Source organism: Colletes gigas, unplaced genomic scaffold (genome assembly GCF_013123115.1).
Source record: "Colletes gigas isolate AHSC1104 unplaced genomic scaffold, ASM1312311v1 Colletes_gigas_Sc00002, whole genome shotgun sequence".
Lineage (NCBI taxonomy): Eukaryota > Metazoa > Arthropoda > Insecta > Hymenoptera > Colletidae > Colletes > Colletes gigas.
Window position 1 is genome coordinate 1,467,582 of NW_025106631.1, and position 14,364 is coordinate 1,481,945.

General features: G+C 44.2%; 1 protein-coding gene across 1 annotated transcript in view; it reads left to right on the forward strand.

Annotated features, from left to right (window-relative positions):
• The window catches only part of LOC122398875 (protein vein-like), a 339,794-nt gene that overhangs the window by 233,114 nt on the left and 92,316 nt on the right, over positions 1–14,364 (forward strand). Inside the window, exon 3 of the mRNA XM_043399138.1 lies at positions 9,875–10,017. Within this exon, the coding sequence (XP_043255073.1) occupies positions 9,875–10,017 (143 nt within the window). The remainder of the gene's footprint in view (positions 1–9,874; positions 10,018–14,364) is intronic.

Consider the following 14,364-nt stretch of genomic DNA (forward strand, 5'->3'; position numbering starts at 1 on the left):
GACCCGGGGAAGAAAGTTAGCCGTAAGAAAGTTATCTGCGCAGTACTTGCGTCACCTGAGGAGGTTCGCCAAGTAATTAAAAATAAATTTAATGTCACCGGCTCTATTAAAGTCTCGGCAGATCTTATGGACCGCCTCGGTTCGTTAAAGAACGAATTAAAAACGCACGACGAAATTGACGGACCAGCCACGACCATTAACTATACGATCATCAAAAATTATACCAGGTTTTTATTTCGACCAAAGTACTCGACGCAATTTTTCTTTGATCGTCGAAACCATTCATACCAAAAAAGATTAATTTTCGAAACTGTTACGTTTACTTATCTAACTAGAAGATGAACGGATTCGAACGAAGGAATGGACGCCGCGTATTCCGCGTTTATTCCAAAACATTTTCCATCGGTTTCGAGAAAAGAAAGGCTCGCTATTTTCGCTGGCACGAGCGGAGAAACTCTATCGTCCGGTGGATATTCAGTCTTTTGAGGACTCCGCCGCGACGACCGTAGCAAGACGAACGTCCCCTTTTGGTCAAAGGAGGGCTGCGCGGTGAAAAACAGCCCGGATTTATGGCGTCCGTCGTTTTTCCGACCGGTCACTCGCCTCAAAGCGCGAATTTCCGCGTCCACGGGCGTACTCGTCGAAATATCAGCGGAGAGAACTTCCGGGCGTACAGCAGGTAGTCAAAAGCTCCCGTTCCTCGTGAGCTCGCACGGTTATAAATACCGTGACCCATCAATGGCACCGCTGCCACCATTCAGACCCGCGACAGGAACGAAGAAGGTCGAATAGAAGGGCCATCGAGTGTGCCTTAATGCGTCGACTATGCAAAAAAAAAGAAATCCCACTTCTCGAGGGCTCCCAACCCTCTTCCTTCTCTCGCTCTTTCACACCTGGAACATCATCGATGAACTTGAAAATAAGTCTCTTAAGACACTTTTCTATATTCAAAGAAATTGAATAATTTACTATATGTTTCATGTATCATTGCTCATTTCTATAAAACAATATACATTCTCGTAAGAAGAGATTTGGACGCTATTTTAGGAATTTTTAAACTGTAATAAATACAAGAATAGTTCCCCGTGGCAATAAATGAAAATCCAGAGACAACCAGGGTGTCGAGACATTTCGATCGCGACGTAATAAAGCGTGGAAACGTTCCGAGAAAATTCCCTAAAAAAATGTCTGGTCGTGAGACGCGAGGAGAACAGATATTCCGGCATCAGGAAGAAAACGCGGAATGACCGTAGCGCGAAAACGCGCTCGAGCGACCGGATCGCTACGGCACTGAGCTGCCCCCCGGGTTTAAAATTAGAAGACGCTCTCTGGCGATGGTTCGTCGGGGGTTACCGAGAAGCGTCGCGTTGTCTGGCCATCGTTATTCGTATCTCGGCGACGTAACTGATTCGTTAAATCAGCCACGAGCCCCGCCGTTCACTTCCAGACGACACCGGCGTAATTCGATACCCGCGTCGTCTGACGAAACCGCGAATCGACGCTCGACGTCGCTCTGAAAAATTAACTCGGCGAACTTCACGATGAAAACGCGGGGACGGTCTTGGTACGATACACCGTCGAATTTACGCTTCCTTTAGAGACAACTCTGTTTTTAGACGCAATACACGTGATTTGAAATTTGTCTGTTCGAATTAATTTTCTTTGATATTGCTGAATTTGAGAATTGTTTTGGTTCCATAGTGGAGAGTACTGTCACTCGTATATAAATTCTTAATATTTTAAGAAAAAGAAAGAGTGATTGCGAGAAAAGTGAAAGTCGAGGCCCTCTGCTGGCCATCGCTGGAACTTTCGCGACAGTGTACTCTTCGTTCCCTAAACAAACTTGCGATCCTAATGCGAATATACCATGCCTCCAAAGATCGTTATCCTATATTTTCGATCTATTTTCCCCCCAAAAAACTCACAGTCTGCATAAATGATCGATTCGCGGTTGAAGCTGTCGAGAGACTCGCGAAAGGTCGGTTTTCGTTCGCCCGGGGATCCTCGACGTCTCGATGACCGGTTCCAGGTCGAGCGTAGCGTCGACGGCGAGGACAGAAGGAGGCTAGACGCGGTTACAATGGAGGAGCCGGCGTCGAGCGTCCTCGAGAGGTTATTCGCGTCGATGTCCGCGATACGAGGCGCGCCGGCTCTTCGTCGATAGAATCGCTCCCGGAAGAATTTCGTCGAACCCGTAGGGGTGGGGGATTCGTAACCAGAGGCGGGGAGAAGAAGAACGGAGAGGGGAGGGGCTCCATTCAAGCGGCAGAAGCATTAACGCGGCGAGGCAGCCGGCCAAAAGAAAACCATTAACTGCTTCTACAGGCTGGAAGAAAAACAGAACGCGCTCGAGGGGAGCGAAGAAAGCCGACGCTTCCCTCTCGCGTTCCCTTTCCAAGCGTATCTCTTTTTCGCCCACCCCCCACCTCCCACCGACGACATGCCGTTTCCATTACAAGACCGATAGTCGGAGGCTGCCAATCTTCCTACCGTTGCACCTAATCTGCTACTTTTTACCTGACGATAATAATACTCTATTTACCCCCTTCTAGCGCTCTTTTTCTTACGGCCACGGATAAAAGTTTTGATGGATTCTCGATGGACTGTGCCCTTCGAAACAATGGATATATTAAAACTTTTTACCGCAACCTAGTCGGTTGTTATTTTAAATTTGCCGCCTCACGGGAGGAATAAAGATACTCTTGGTTTTTCTCTTCTAAAAGAGAAAATTTCCTTTATGTGACAAAATCCTGTGTCCCTTTCTTGGCTTGTTTAGACAAAGTTTAGGACTTTTAGGATTGGGTCTAAGGGTACGGGACGAATTTTTCGTCACTGACCTTCTTATTCTGTATGTTCCTTTCGAACTGTGTAGCCGTACCTTCCAAGTGTATCAATAAAGCTTAGTAGCGAAAAGTTATATTGTCCTAAATTTGTTTTTTTATTCCACCCCCTATTTCCAATAGATACCGTGAAAAACGTATTTTCTGTAGAAAGTGAACTCCTTCGGGTTACTTTTGTAATTAATTTTTGATATCGAACGAGCAGAATGAACCCCCGACGTTCGTTGTGTTTATGGATTCGTCTTCTTGAATTAACATGGAAGCGAATGGAGTCGGTTTGCTCGTTTCTCACCTTGTTCCCCGCGTACCTGGGGAAGGTATGGCGCGGATGATACGTGGGTTGAACGGTGATTTCGCAAACGCCACGGCACAGAGAACGTTATTGCGCTCGCGAGATTTATGGAGCGGCCGACGTGAATTGGGTCTCGCTCGTTACGCGATGAACGGGAAAATATGACGAGAGAAAAGCGCCCGGCGTGATCCGGTTAGCTCCAAGAACGCAGTATTTACGATCAGAGCTTCGAAGCTGTTCAACGACTTTTCTGGATTCGAATATCTCGACCAATTCCAATATCATTCACTCCGACCATCTAAACATTACACGAATACTTAAATATTGTTTGTGCAAGTATAATTCGACCATGTTGAATACTCGATTAGCTCGATTGTCTCCCATTTAACACGTTGACTGCCAGACAAAACCCCTGAAATTAAAAGGAAAATTAAACTTTGTTTTTAGACAATTGGAAACTAGCATACCAAGAATTTGTCTACCTAGCTTTATTTTCTTTTACATCCAATCTTGGGAATGAATTTTTTTAACTCCTTGGTGAAAAATAGTGTCACCCATAGGTGACGTGACAGTCAATGTGTTAACGCAGATATTTTCTCTCGAATCTTCGTAACGTTCGTTTACATCGAGTGCACAGAGTAGGAGCATCGGGACAAGACGACCGCCGCGTCGTTGATTAATTAAATTCGAGGTAATAGCTACCTGTCATCCATCAAGAAATAAGTGAGAGTTATAGCGGCTGGACAGGTGCAAGGAAGATCTCTTCTTTTTTGGAAGTAGTATTAATAAATCTTCCGAAGAGACTTCAGGTAGAAGATCAGAACCATAAAGATCCTCTTCTTCCTCGAGCCTGCCTAGCCACTATTGCTCCAGTGCTCGTTAATCGTTGATGAATTGTTACATTAATTCTAATTACAGTCGAATCGATTAAATTTCAATTTCCCCCGACAGACTTCTCGAGCTTGGACGAAGAAACGAAAGGCGTCGGGTGTTGCAAAGTTTCGTCGCGATGGAAGGACGATTGTAAATCACTGTAAGACCTGTCGCGTTATTGAAATGTTAACAGGAACTTAGGAGAGTTACTCCCTAAGATCGCACTTATCTCGCGGAAAGTCGACGGAGGCTGCATTCACTTAGGATCATCGTAAAATCCATTCTTAACGCTAAGGCCGAGCTAAGCTTTCAGAGTTACCGCCTAATCTTCCCGCCCGGTGGCACCACTTTGTGGAATATCGGACCACCCCATAATCGAGACCATCCCACCCCCTTTTCAGACTTCAACGAACTTCCCCTTCGAACTCTGGAAATTAGAAATTCTTCCATCTTCGTTCGATGAGAAAAGCTGTCTTTATTTGTCGACTGTGAATATTATACGTTCGATGGGCTTTGAAGATTGGGAGATTGTTTATATTTTAACAAGAGTTGGCAACTTCGATGCAATTTTCTGATTGATAATGGTTCACTGCTTAGGTCTGGGTTAGGTCTGGGTTAGGTCTGGGTTAGGTCTGTGTTAGGTCTGGGTTAGGTCTGGGTTAGGTCTGTGTTAGGTCTGGGTTAGGTCTGGGTTAGATCTGGGTTAGGTCTGGGTTAGGTCTGGGTTAGTTTTCATCGTAATTGGAAGCTCATCGTACACCTTATTTTTCAAGTTTTCAAGTTCAAATTTTTTTCAATACTTATTTCCGAAACCTCGATAAAATTCACAAATTCTATCCAAATTTATTTCCTTCGACATCTCAGCTTGAGAATTAATTTTTCGAGTTCCATATAAATCCTGACGTGGTAGTCAAAGTGTTAACTTTTGAAATGAAACTTTCGTCTGGAAAAATATCTTCTTTCCATCTCTCGAGACCGTACACTCTTTCGAAAGTGTTTTAAATTCTTTTTCCAATTTATCTGAAATAATAATTTTCATTACCCACTATTAACCCCTTAACGCTCATATTTTTCGAGTCAACCAACAATGATCAGTTTTCTTTATCGAATTTGTTTCTAAAAATACAATTTTTGTTAATTACAATGTTGTATCTAACGTATAATTCGAAGGAAAACAAACATTATCATCCCTTGAACCAGTGGATCAAACAAATATTATTTTTCAACGCAGACTCAGGCATGAACGTTAAGGGGTTAAAAAATCTCCTCTTTTTGCAACAATTTATACCTGCTTGTAGTTTAAATTTTATTTAAAGAACACTAGAACCTATCTACGGTGTCGGTGGAGTACAAAGAATTGTTTAATACGAGCAAACATTTTCGCGGTTACGCGTCTGAAAGTGTACAAGGCAACGAACTAATTTACATTTAGCTTTCTTTTGCTCTTTCGTGTGTACGAATAATTATTTGCAGTTGCTTTCACGGTCGAGTAATATTAACTGTTCGAATCGCTTCTTTGAACACGCGTAAGTAGAATATACGTGCAACGGTAGACGAAGTGTTACATTTTGCAATGGACGCGTAAACAAGCTGAAATATCTACGTTCCTACAAACGTGGACCAGTAAACAAAACATTCCCCGCTCGTTCCGGGACCCTACCCGAACAGGAATATTTCCCCGGGACCGGTAACGCGTTAACCCTTTGACTCGACAACAGTTTTTATCTGAGGAGCTCCTTTGTCAACAATAATTTACATAAAACAGATATTCAATTAAATTTGCTTGCTCCTCTATTCGTTTCAATTGCCCTATTTTTTACTTGACGTAAATTTCAAATAACAACACTTAAAAGCGTTGGGTAGTGGAGACGCATTCGATTCGTGGGGAGAAGACTTACAACCTTCAGCGACCTGATCGGCCCGCGTGACGGTTCCACCAGAATCGAGAGCGAAAACAAGAGCTACTAGCAAGAAAATTGAAATATAATTTGGTGCGCAAAGGGTTAACGTCGTGGCGGACCGACGATAGGCGAGACTTCTCGCGGAGATCCCGTCTGTTCATCCCCTTTAAAGCGATCTCGCATGCACGCGTTCTCACGAGATACGTATGTAGATACCGCGCGCAACGAGAGAGAAAAACACGCTCGTAGGAGGAAGAGTCCAAAGAGAGAGTGAGAGAGAGAGACGTTGGACGAATGGACAGGGTTACGAGTAAAAAAGAGAGGCGGCTACGTCTGCAACGGTGGGGGGCGAGTGAGGGGGGGTAAGGAGGAGGACGGAGAACCGCGCGATGGATCCTGCAGGGGTTTCTAATTTGGTGCCGCGGCAAAAATCGACACTCCGTCTAGACTACCGGCGCTCTCCGCTTAGCTCGCGTATATATGACACCGCGCGAGAGAAGAAGCTTGCACGAGGATAGACCTGGAGGGAGGGGGGGGGGAGGCCGCAGAGGGGAGAGGGGAACCGTTGGAAGCCCGATGGAGAGAGATAAACCGAGATTTCTATTTATGTATTCCAACGCGGCCCGTCTTTCGCGCTCTCCTTTCATCTCGTTACGTTTTTGCGGCCGTTCCGCTCCCTCTATCAGAACCCTTTGACGCAAAGGGGATCGATCCGGCAGGATTTTCTAACGACCAGAACCTCCTCCCCCCACTCCTTCTCTGGATGGATCACCGTTTCCCGCGGGAAAATCCTAGGCAAAGTTTCCTGCGCGCGTGGCTCGCGATTACGCGCCTTTTTCGAGGATGCGGTTTCCCCGGCTCGCTTTCAGTCGACGGCCACGGAATCCGGGGCTTTTTCGGTAATAGGCAGGATGATTTCGACCTCCTTTGAACCTGGGGCAGTTCGAGCAGCGATCGAGTTGCGATTCCAGCTGGAATTGTCGAATAACAGAACACCTGAGATGGCCATTCGTCATTTTTTGCGAAGTTGGCGCGTAAAATTTAACATTTATCAACCAAATTAGTCTACTATGGAGTCGTAATTAGTTTACTTTCGAAACGGTGCGAAAATCTTTTCTTCGTACAGGTTGCATTAAAGTTTTCTGTGCAAGTTTTGCGGAGAAAGTTCCTTGATTTATGTTTGATCTGAGGGACAGTTCTTCTATCAGTTTGTAGTTTTAAACTGTAAAATAGTCTATTATTGTGGCGAGAAATTGTCAAACTATTCAAACTAGTACCATTTCTCAACTTCGCAATGGAGAGGCGGGGACGGTCTTGATACGATACACCGTCGAATTTACGCTCCCTTTGAGATTTGAAATTTGTCTGTTCGAATTAATTTTCTTCAATATCGTTGAATTTGAGAATTGCTTTAGTTCCATAGTGGAGAGTACTGTCAATCGTATATAAATAAAAAGTTATATAGGAATAGGTCGTGTACTTGCGAGAAAAGTGAAAGTCGAGCGTAGCCCTCTGCTGGCCATCGCTGGAAACTTGCGATCCTAATTCGAATATACCATGCCTCCACACTGTTTTCTTAACCCGAATCCTCGGAGAAAAGATCATTATCCCATATTTTCGATCTATTTCCCCCCGAAATAACTTAATTTCTTCGATAGAAATAAATGCACCATAATCGTAGATAGTTCCAGCGTTAATGAGTAATAAGTTGATTACTTGTATATTTAAACACGAGCTTGAAAAACGAATGAAAAGGGTAAGCTTGAGAGGTTACGCGATGTATCGACTGTTGGCGCGGGTTTCTGTAAACACGCGTACGCGTGGAGAACAGTTCCCGGGGGGTTAAGAGCGTATAAAAAGCGAGTAAAGGTGGGCCGTAAAGAGAAAAACTTGGACTTAATCCTGGACCGCGCAAATTGCATTCCATGCCTCCTCTTCGCTTTCATTACCTTCAACCCCTCGCCCCTGCCCGGTTTCGCCTATGAAAAGGGTACTCGCGCCCTCCGCCATTATGGAGAACGTCTCAATTCTCGCGCCGCATCGATCTGACCGGAGCACGCGAATTAAAAGTGTATGCCGTTGGAAACCACGTTTGAATCCCGTTTCAACGGGGAGGGATCAGTGTTCGCGTAATGGACAATTCGAAAATGGCTCATTCACCGTACTTCTGGATCTATTATAGCTCGAGGGTTCGGTGAACCTGCTTCTTTATGCGATTTTGGAATACTCGAGGGCCAAGAATACGTCAGAGTTACGGTAGAAATTTAAGCTAGTGAAAATCTTGGTAAATTACTGATAGTCGATCGATGTTGTCGAGGGTTCGGTGAAACTATCTCTTGATTTAATTTTTTGGGCATTTATGGGTACTTGAAACGTCAGAGATTTGTTATGAGCATTCGATGGACAACGGATACAAAAATCGCGATCACGATTCGCGATTCCAGTGTTTAATCATCGTTCCGACACGCTCGAAATTAGTCGACATTCGTTTTATCCTATCTCGGTTTCGAAATTGCGCGCACCAGGCTCGAAAATCAGTTCAAAATGACAGAATAACAAGATCGATTGCGAATTATCGCGCTGGCGAATCGACGATTCTCAATTAAAGCGTTCGAGCGATCTTTCAAGAACGATACACGAGATAAAAGCAAACGTAAAAATTCGCGGAACACCGGAGCTTCGATACCGAACGAAAATTAATTTAAATCGAAATAACTCGTGAAATAAAGGGAACGAGATTTTTAACTGTTTCGATGGAATTAAAAATCTAGTGTCAACACGCAACGAATTGATCGAACAAATGAAATTAACGTTAAATAATCGCCCGTAAGCGTACGCTCGAGATAAAATATATACTGGAAGTCGTGGGGGGGACAGCCATCCCATCGATCGTCATCGATATTTGCGTTACGGGGGCGGAATCTCGCTGTCGGTAATCCGCGGCGTTCGTAAAGTTATTAAATTTCCCCGTCGTCTCGGGGGCAACTTCCTGGAGAGCTCCCGCAGAAGTTCCCGGCTTCTTCATACGGAAAAACGAATTTCTCCCAACCTTGCCCCACTCCTCCTCCTCCCGTCCGCGGATAGAGAAGTCCAGAAATTTCAGACCGTTCTAAACCTGCGACGTGGGTAGGGTATTCGGAACGCAGGCAAAACTTCCTGTTTGCCCGAACTTTGCGAAATCTTCGCCCGGGACGAGGGTACACGAACCGCCTCGAGAACCGTGTACTCGACGAAAAGATAATAAACGGGCTAATCCGATCTTGGTCGCGTTACGACTTAAATTATGCTCCGTGGACGATTGTCTCCCGCGAAAACGTGCCCCATTAATATACATGATAATTATCATGTGTCGGTAATCGAAAAAAGAAAAAATGAAAAGTGTTATTTCAATGCACAGCCGAACTGGTCATATAAGAAATTTACTCGATTCAATAATAAGAGTCTTTTGATTATTTAAAATTTCCCAAGCAGTCAAAATTTCTGCTTTTGGACAATATAGGTAACTACAATGATTAATAAACGCATTTATATGTTGTACACAAAGTCACAAAATTCTAAGAAATTGTGTCATATACATAATTGTTTTTCTAATTGAAATTAAAAAGCAGTCAAAATAACTTTCTTGGGCAATCTAGTGTTAATATACATAATGACACCGCTAAATCAAATAAAAATAACCCTATGCAATGGTCGAATCGAAACAGACCCCAATTTTTGGCTATTTCTTTCTATCAGAAGGGGGGCAGATTGTGATCTTTCTTTTCTTTTGTTTACTGGTATCTTAATTCTCATATTTAAATGCTTGTTCCACTAATTTGAGAATTTCGAGGTTCTTTAAGTTTCAGAAGAATGATTAGAATCCTTATTTCTTATTTATCGTTGAAGTGTTTACGCAATTGTCTCGATTGGGGACTGAAGTTAAGCATCGTTGCGATTTGAAATTTGACGAAATCGTTATCTGCTTGCAGGCGGAGATCGAAAGTTGTGATATCCTCCGCGAAGCCTGAGGACAGTGGGAGATACGAGTGCGTAGCTGAGAGTACTTCCGGACATCGGGCCTCGCTCGCGGCCCAGCTTCTAGTCGCTCACGATACGAGAATTCCGGAAACGAGTAAGTCCTTAAGTAAATCGTACAGTCAAGGGGTTCGATTGATTCTTATTTATCATCGTAATGTGCATGTCCAGAGCGTGTTGCTCCGTCACTAATGATAATTATCACACACAGTCACCGACAAGTAAGCTTCCATCTCGTTTGTTCGAGAAAGTTACAGAAATTTTTTAGCACTCGATTCCTTTATCGTGCTAATTAAGAATATGTCGGCCACGATGTCGAACGCACACACGCGCAAAGCTCTTCTAATTAATGAAAACACGAATTCCCGGCAACCGTGGAACAAGATGGATTAAGCGCGAGCTTGTTTATAGATGCAACCGCGAATAGAAATTTACTACTCCGTTATCACGTGTGTCGAACCGAACTAGTCGAAATTCGTGAAAATAGGTGACCGAATCCGTGGAGCTGTTCCGGTACTCCAATTAACTTAACAGGAATTTAAATGGACCGACGGACTGCCCGTAAATTATTTCCCAAAACATTTGGAAACAAAACGAATCGATGTATTAATCGAAACGGACGTTATCCGCGTTTCGACAAAATTGAAAATTCTCTTACGAGAAAAGCTTCGAAAACTTCACGACGATCGATCGCGACAAATCGTATCGACGGATCTTTTGTCGCCCGCAAATCCACCGGGGGGAGGGGAGGAGGTGCTCTGAATATTCACGTCTTCTCGATATTCCGACGTCATCGTTTATTTTTCCGTCGGTTTCACGCGCGTTAGCGAAAATATTCGGGCGAGAATGATCTCGCCGGAGCGCGTCGAAGGCGCAAAGCACGACATTTCGGCGTTTCGCTATCAAAGGGAATTTTAGGATCGTTTGACGCGACCGGAAATTTAACAAGAGAGGCGCAACGTAAAGTTCGCTACGACGATCGAAAATCTGGGCTAGAAGGGCCGAAAACGTGAGCCATTAAAATCGACGTCGACGCGTCTCGTTCCGCTCGATCGCCAAATATGGAAACGGTTCAAAAAATGGATATTCGCGGATCGACGATTTTCAGAGGATTTCGATAACGAGAAATGGCGATCGCCAGGCCGAACGGAACCCCAAAACGGCTGGGTTTCCGGCGAACGTTGTTGTCGTAACTTCGACGGTGCGAAAAAACAGCGGGACGCGTTCCACGCGTCACGGAACGCAACACGCCGCCGCGACGCCCGTCGACCACCTGCGACTGTCTCGACGAGACCCCATTGTTCGCGAGAATAATCAGTTTTATTCGAACCGGGGAATTTTAATTCGATTTATTTCTACCACGCGAGACCCGCGAAAAATAAAAGAAACGCGCAGGATAATCTATTAATTAAAATAATTCAGTTAAGATTGAGCATCGAATTCCATTCGATTTATTTTCGACACAGACTCCAGTCGCAAGTTTCCCGAAAAAGGTATCATAGGGAAAGGGTGTGCAACACATTGCTACGCGACAGCAATAAGGCACCACGTTGTTTTGTTTGTTTACGAACGCTAATTCGAAGAACGTGCACGGGTTAACGATCGCGATAGTGTCGTTAAACGAATAAATAAGGGAAACAAGCGTGGTCAACGAGCCACGTAACCGTAACAAGTCACGCGTCGAATCGCGTGGGGGGTTAATATTCTGACCTTACCGAGTTTATGCAAATAGAAGCTGCAGGCTAACCGCCGTAGCAAGTGTCCCCGTAGTCTGGACTACAGTTTCCGCGAAATTTCACCGGTACATCGAGGATGAAATTCTCGTCCACTCGTGGAACAGACTTCGCGATCGGTTCACCGCCTTCCACGACCAAGTGTTTCGAAGTCGCCCGTCCGCACAAAGCGTGATTCCCGTTACACAATCCCCCTCGAGAACTTTGGTCAACGACTGACGCCATCTTTCGTGGGAATTTAAACTTTTCTTGCTATATTTGCTGCGGAGACCAGCGTTCAGTCGCTACGTATTCCAACCCCAAGATCCATGGTATAATTTGTATAAGGTTAGTATACATTTGGCCACTGGGAACCTTTCCAAATTTAGAAAATAGCAGCATGTTTTGCAACCTAGGCACTCGTCACCCCTTGCATCGACCTCGACTGTCACTTTCACCCTACTTTCTTCTCCAAAAATTCTAGAACTCTATCCTCCCGAGTCTCTCCATCGTCTAAAATATCCTAAGGTAACGAGGATATTGACTTCTCCCACATGTAATGTTAAAAGTGAAGATTATCATCGTAAACAGTTCGTTTCAGTATTAAAACCATAGAGAATCTAGAAAAGAGCTCCTTCAGCATACCCACTAACTGTAGAATGCGCATAGTCTCAGAACAGTGTATCTCGCCCAAGAAGTTCAACAGCTAGGAAATCGTTCGAACAGTGGTTCTAATATCGATCGTTGAACTTTGACAGGTTTACGGGTTTTCATAACACCTGCAACATTTGGTAGACGGCTTCCATCGACGTATTTATGTGTAGAACACGGTTGAAAAACGCGGGTCTCGCGTCTCGGTGGTTGCTTACGTTTCCACGGGCGAGGCTCCCCCGTTACGAACACGTAACTCACCACCGTTGCAATTTCGACCGCGATACGAGAGACCCGTTCGAAGGAATCGCCGTGGACCAGGAAATTCCTCTCGATTCCCGGGGAAAATACCGAGCGCAGCAGGAAACCGCTCTTCAGCGGCTCGACTGCTCGAGCCCCTCGGCCACAAAGAACCGCTTAAATGGCGGAACGCTCGAGAACCGAGGCAAAGGGGAAACAAAAGCCGCGAGGAAAGAAATTGTCCGACTGGGGTGTCGCGACTGGGCCGCCCACTATCCAATCTATTAGTTATAACAACGCGAACGGAAACGCGGTACAGAAAATCGTCGACTCGATCCTGGTTACGTCCAAAACAATTCCAAAAACGAGGCATACTTCATATTCAGGGGAAATTTTAATTCTCGAAAAACTACAGAATGCATTCTATATGCAAAAATATCAGAAATAAAGTAGAATACGAATTATTGTATTTACGAAGCTCCCATTTCATTCATTCTATTAACACGTTGACTGCCAAACCAAAACCGTTCAATTTTTTATGAGACAAAAAACATTGATTTTAGACAATTGCAAAGTACATAAATTAAAACTGATACCAGTATTTATTTTCGGGAGCTAACTAAAATTCATGAGTACTATTCAAATTTACTTCATTTTACATTTCGACCTGAAAATTAATTGTTTTGGTTACATAGTAAAAAATCCTGTCACCCATGTATGGACGACATGGCAGTCAATGTGTTAATATAAATATGGCCTGTTAACGATAGATATAATTGTGGACCATCGTTCCAACAGTGTCAACGAAATCTGAAAAATAGAAAGAATTAATTATAGAATTCAAAAGGTGGAGGAACGAGAGTAGCTAGGATAGTTCATTAACGATGTCGCGTGCGTTATTAGCCCTAAACGGGTAGTGTCGAGGGCCATAATTCGCGGCGTAAGAACAGGGAAAGGCAAGCAAACGGTAATCACGGGAAAGTGACGTTTTACGGTCCCGTAATCGGTGGATGATAAACCAAGGATTAAGCACCTGATGCGATAATGCAGGGCGCAGTTCAGCGAGGACCGGAAAGCTTGTGGTTCGCCGCCATCGCGGGGGTCTGTGAGCTCGTATGACGGACAAAGGGCGACAATTACAACCCTGGCAGCCACGTCAGGGTTTCATATAGCCCTGAACTGCTGATGGCGACTCGGCTGCCCGTTTCGGTACACACGCGTATGCGTTCGACCGTGTCGTAAATCCCGAAACGATAGACCGATGTTCCGGTTTACGCGGAAATTCTCCGCGTTTACGCTCGTTTGGGGGAAAACGATGGCTCGATGCTCCAAAGAAACACGGTAACCCGGTAAAAAAACACGCCAAATTTTCCCTTTGATGAACGCGGCTGATCTAAACAATCCACCACCCTCGACATTCCATTTTTTAAACGAGTCACAGCTGACTTCTGTTCGAATTATTTCGTCAATAATTTTCTTGAAACAATATCGTAGGTTGTAAATAAATCAAAGATCGTTGTAGAACTTCATTTCCTCGACCACCTATTACTAAATCAAACACACTTTCTTACGAAATAGATTTTGTCCTAAATAATCACTTTAAAACAATAATATCGTTGTTTTCCCTCAGAGGGTACATCGAAATTCTTTGCTGGATGTCCCTTCAGAGGAGACAGTCGAGTGCAAAGGGTTAGAATATTACAACGAACAAATGTGAAATCGACCTTTCAGACTTTCAAGCACACATTTGTCGAATAAAGTTAGGGATGATATGATAGGACGATTAGGAGTCTTTTAAACGATTCTCCAGATTGAAAAAAGGTTCGAAACTAGTGCGTCCT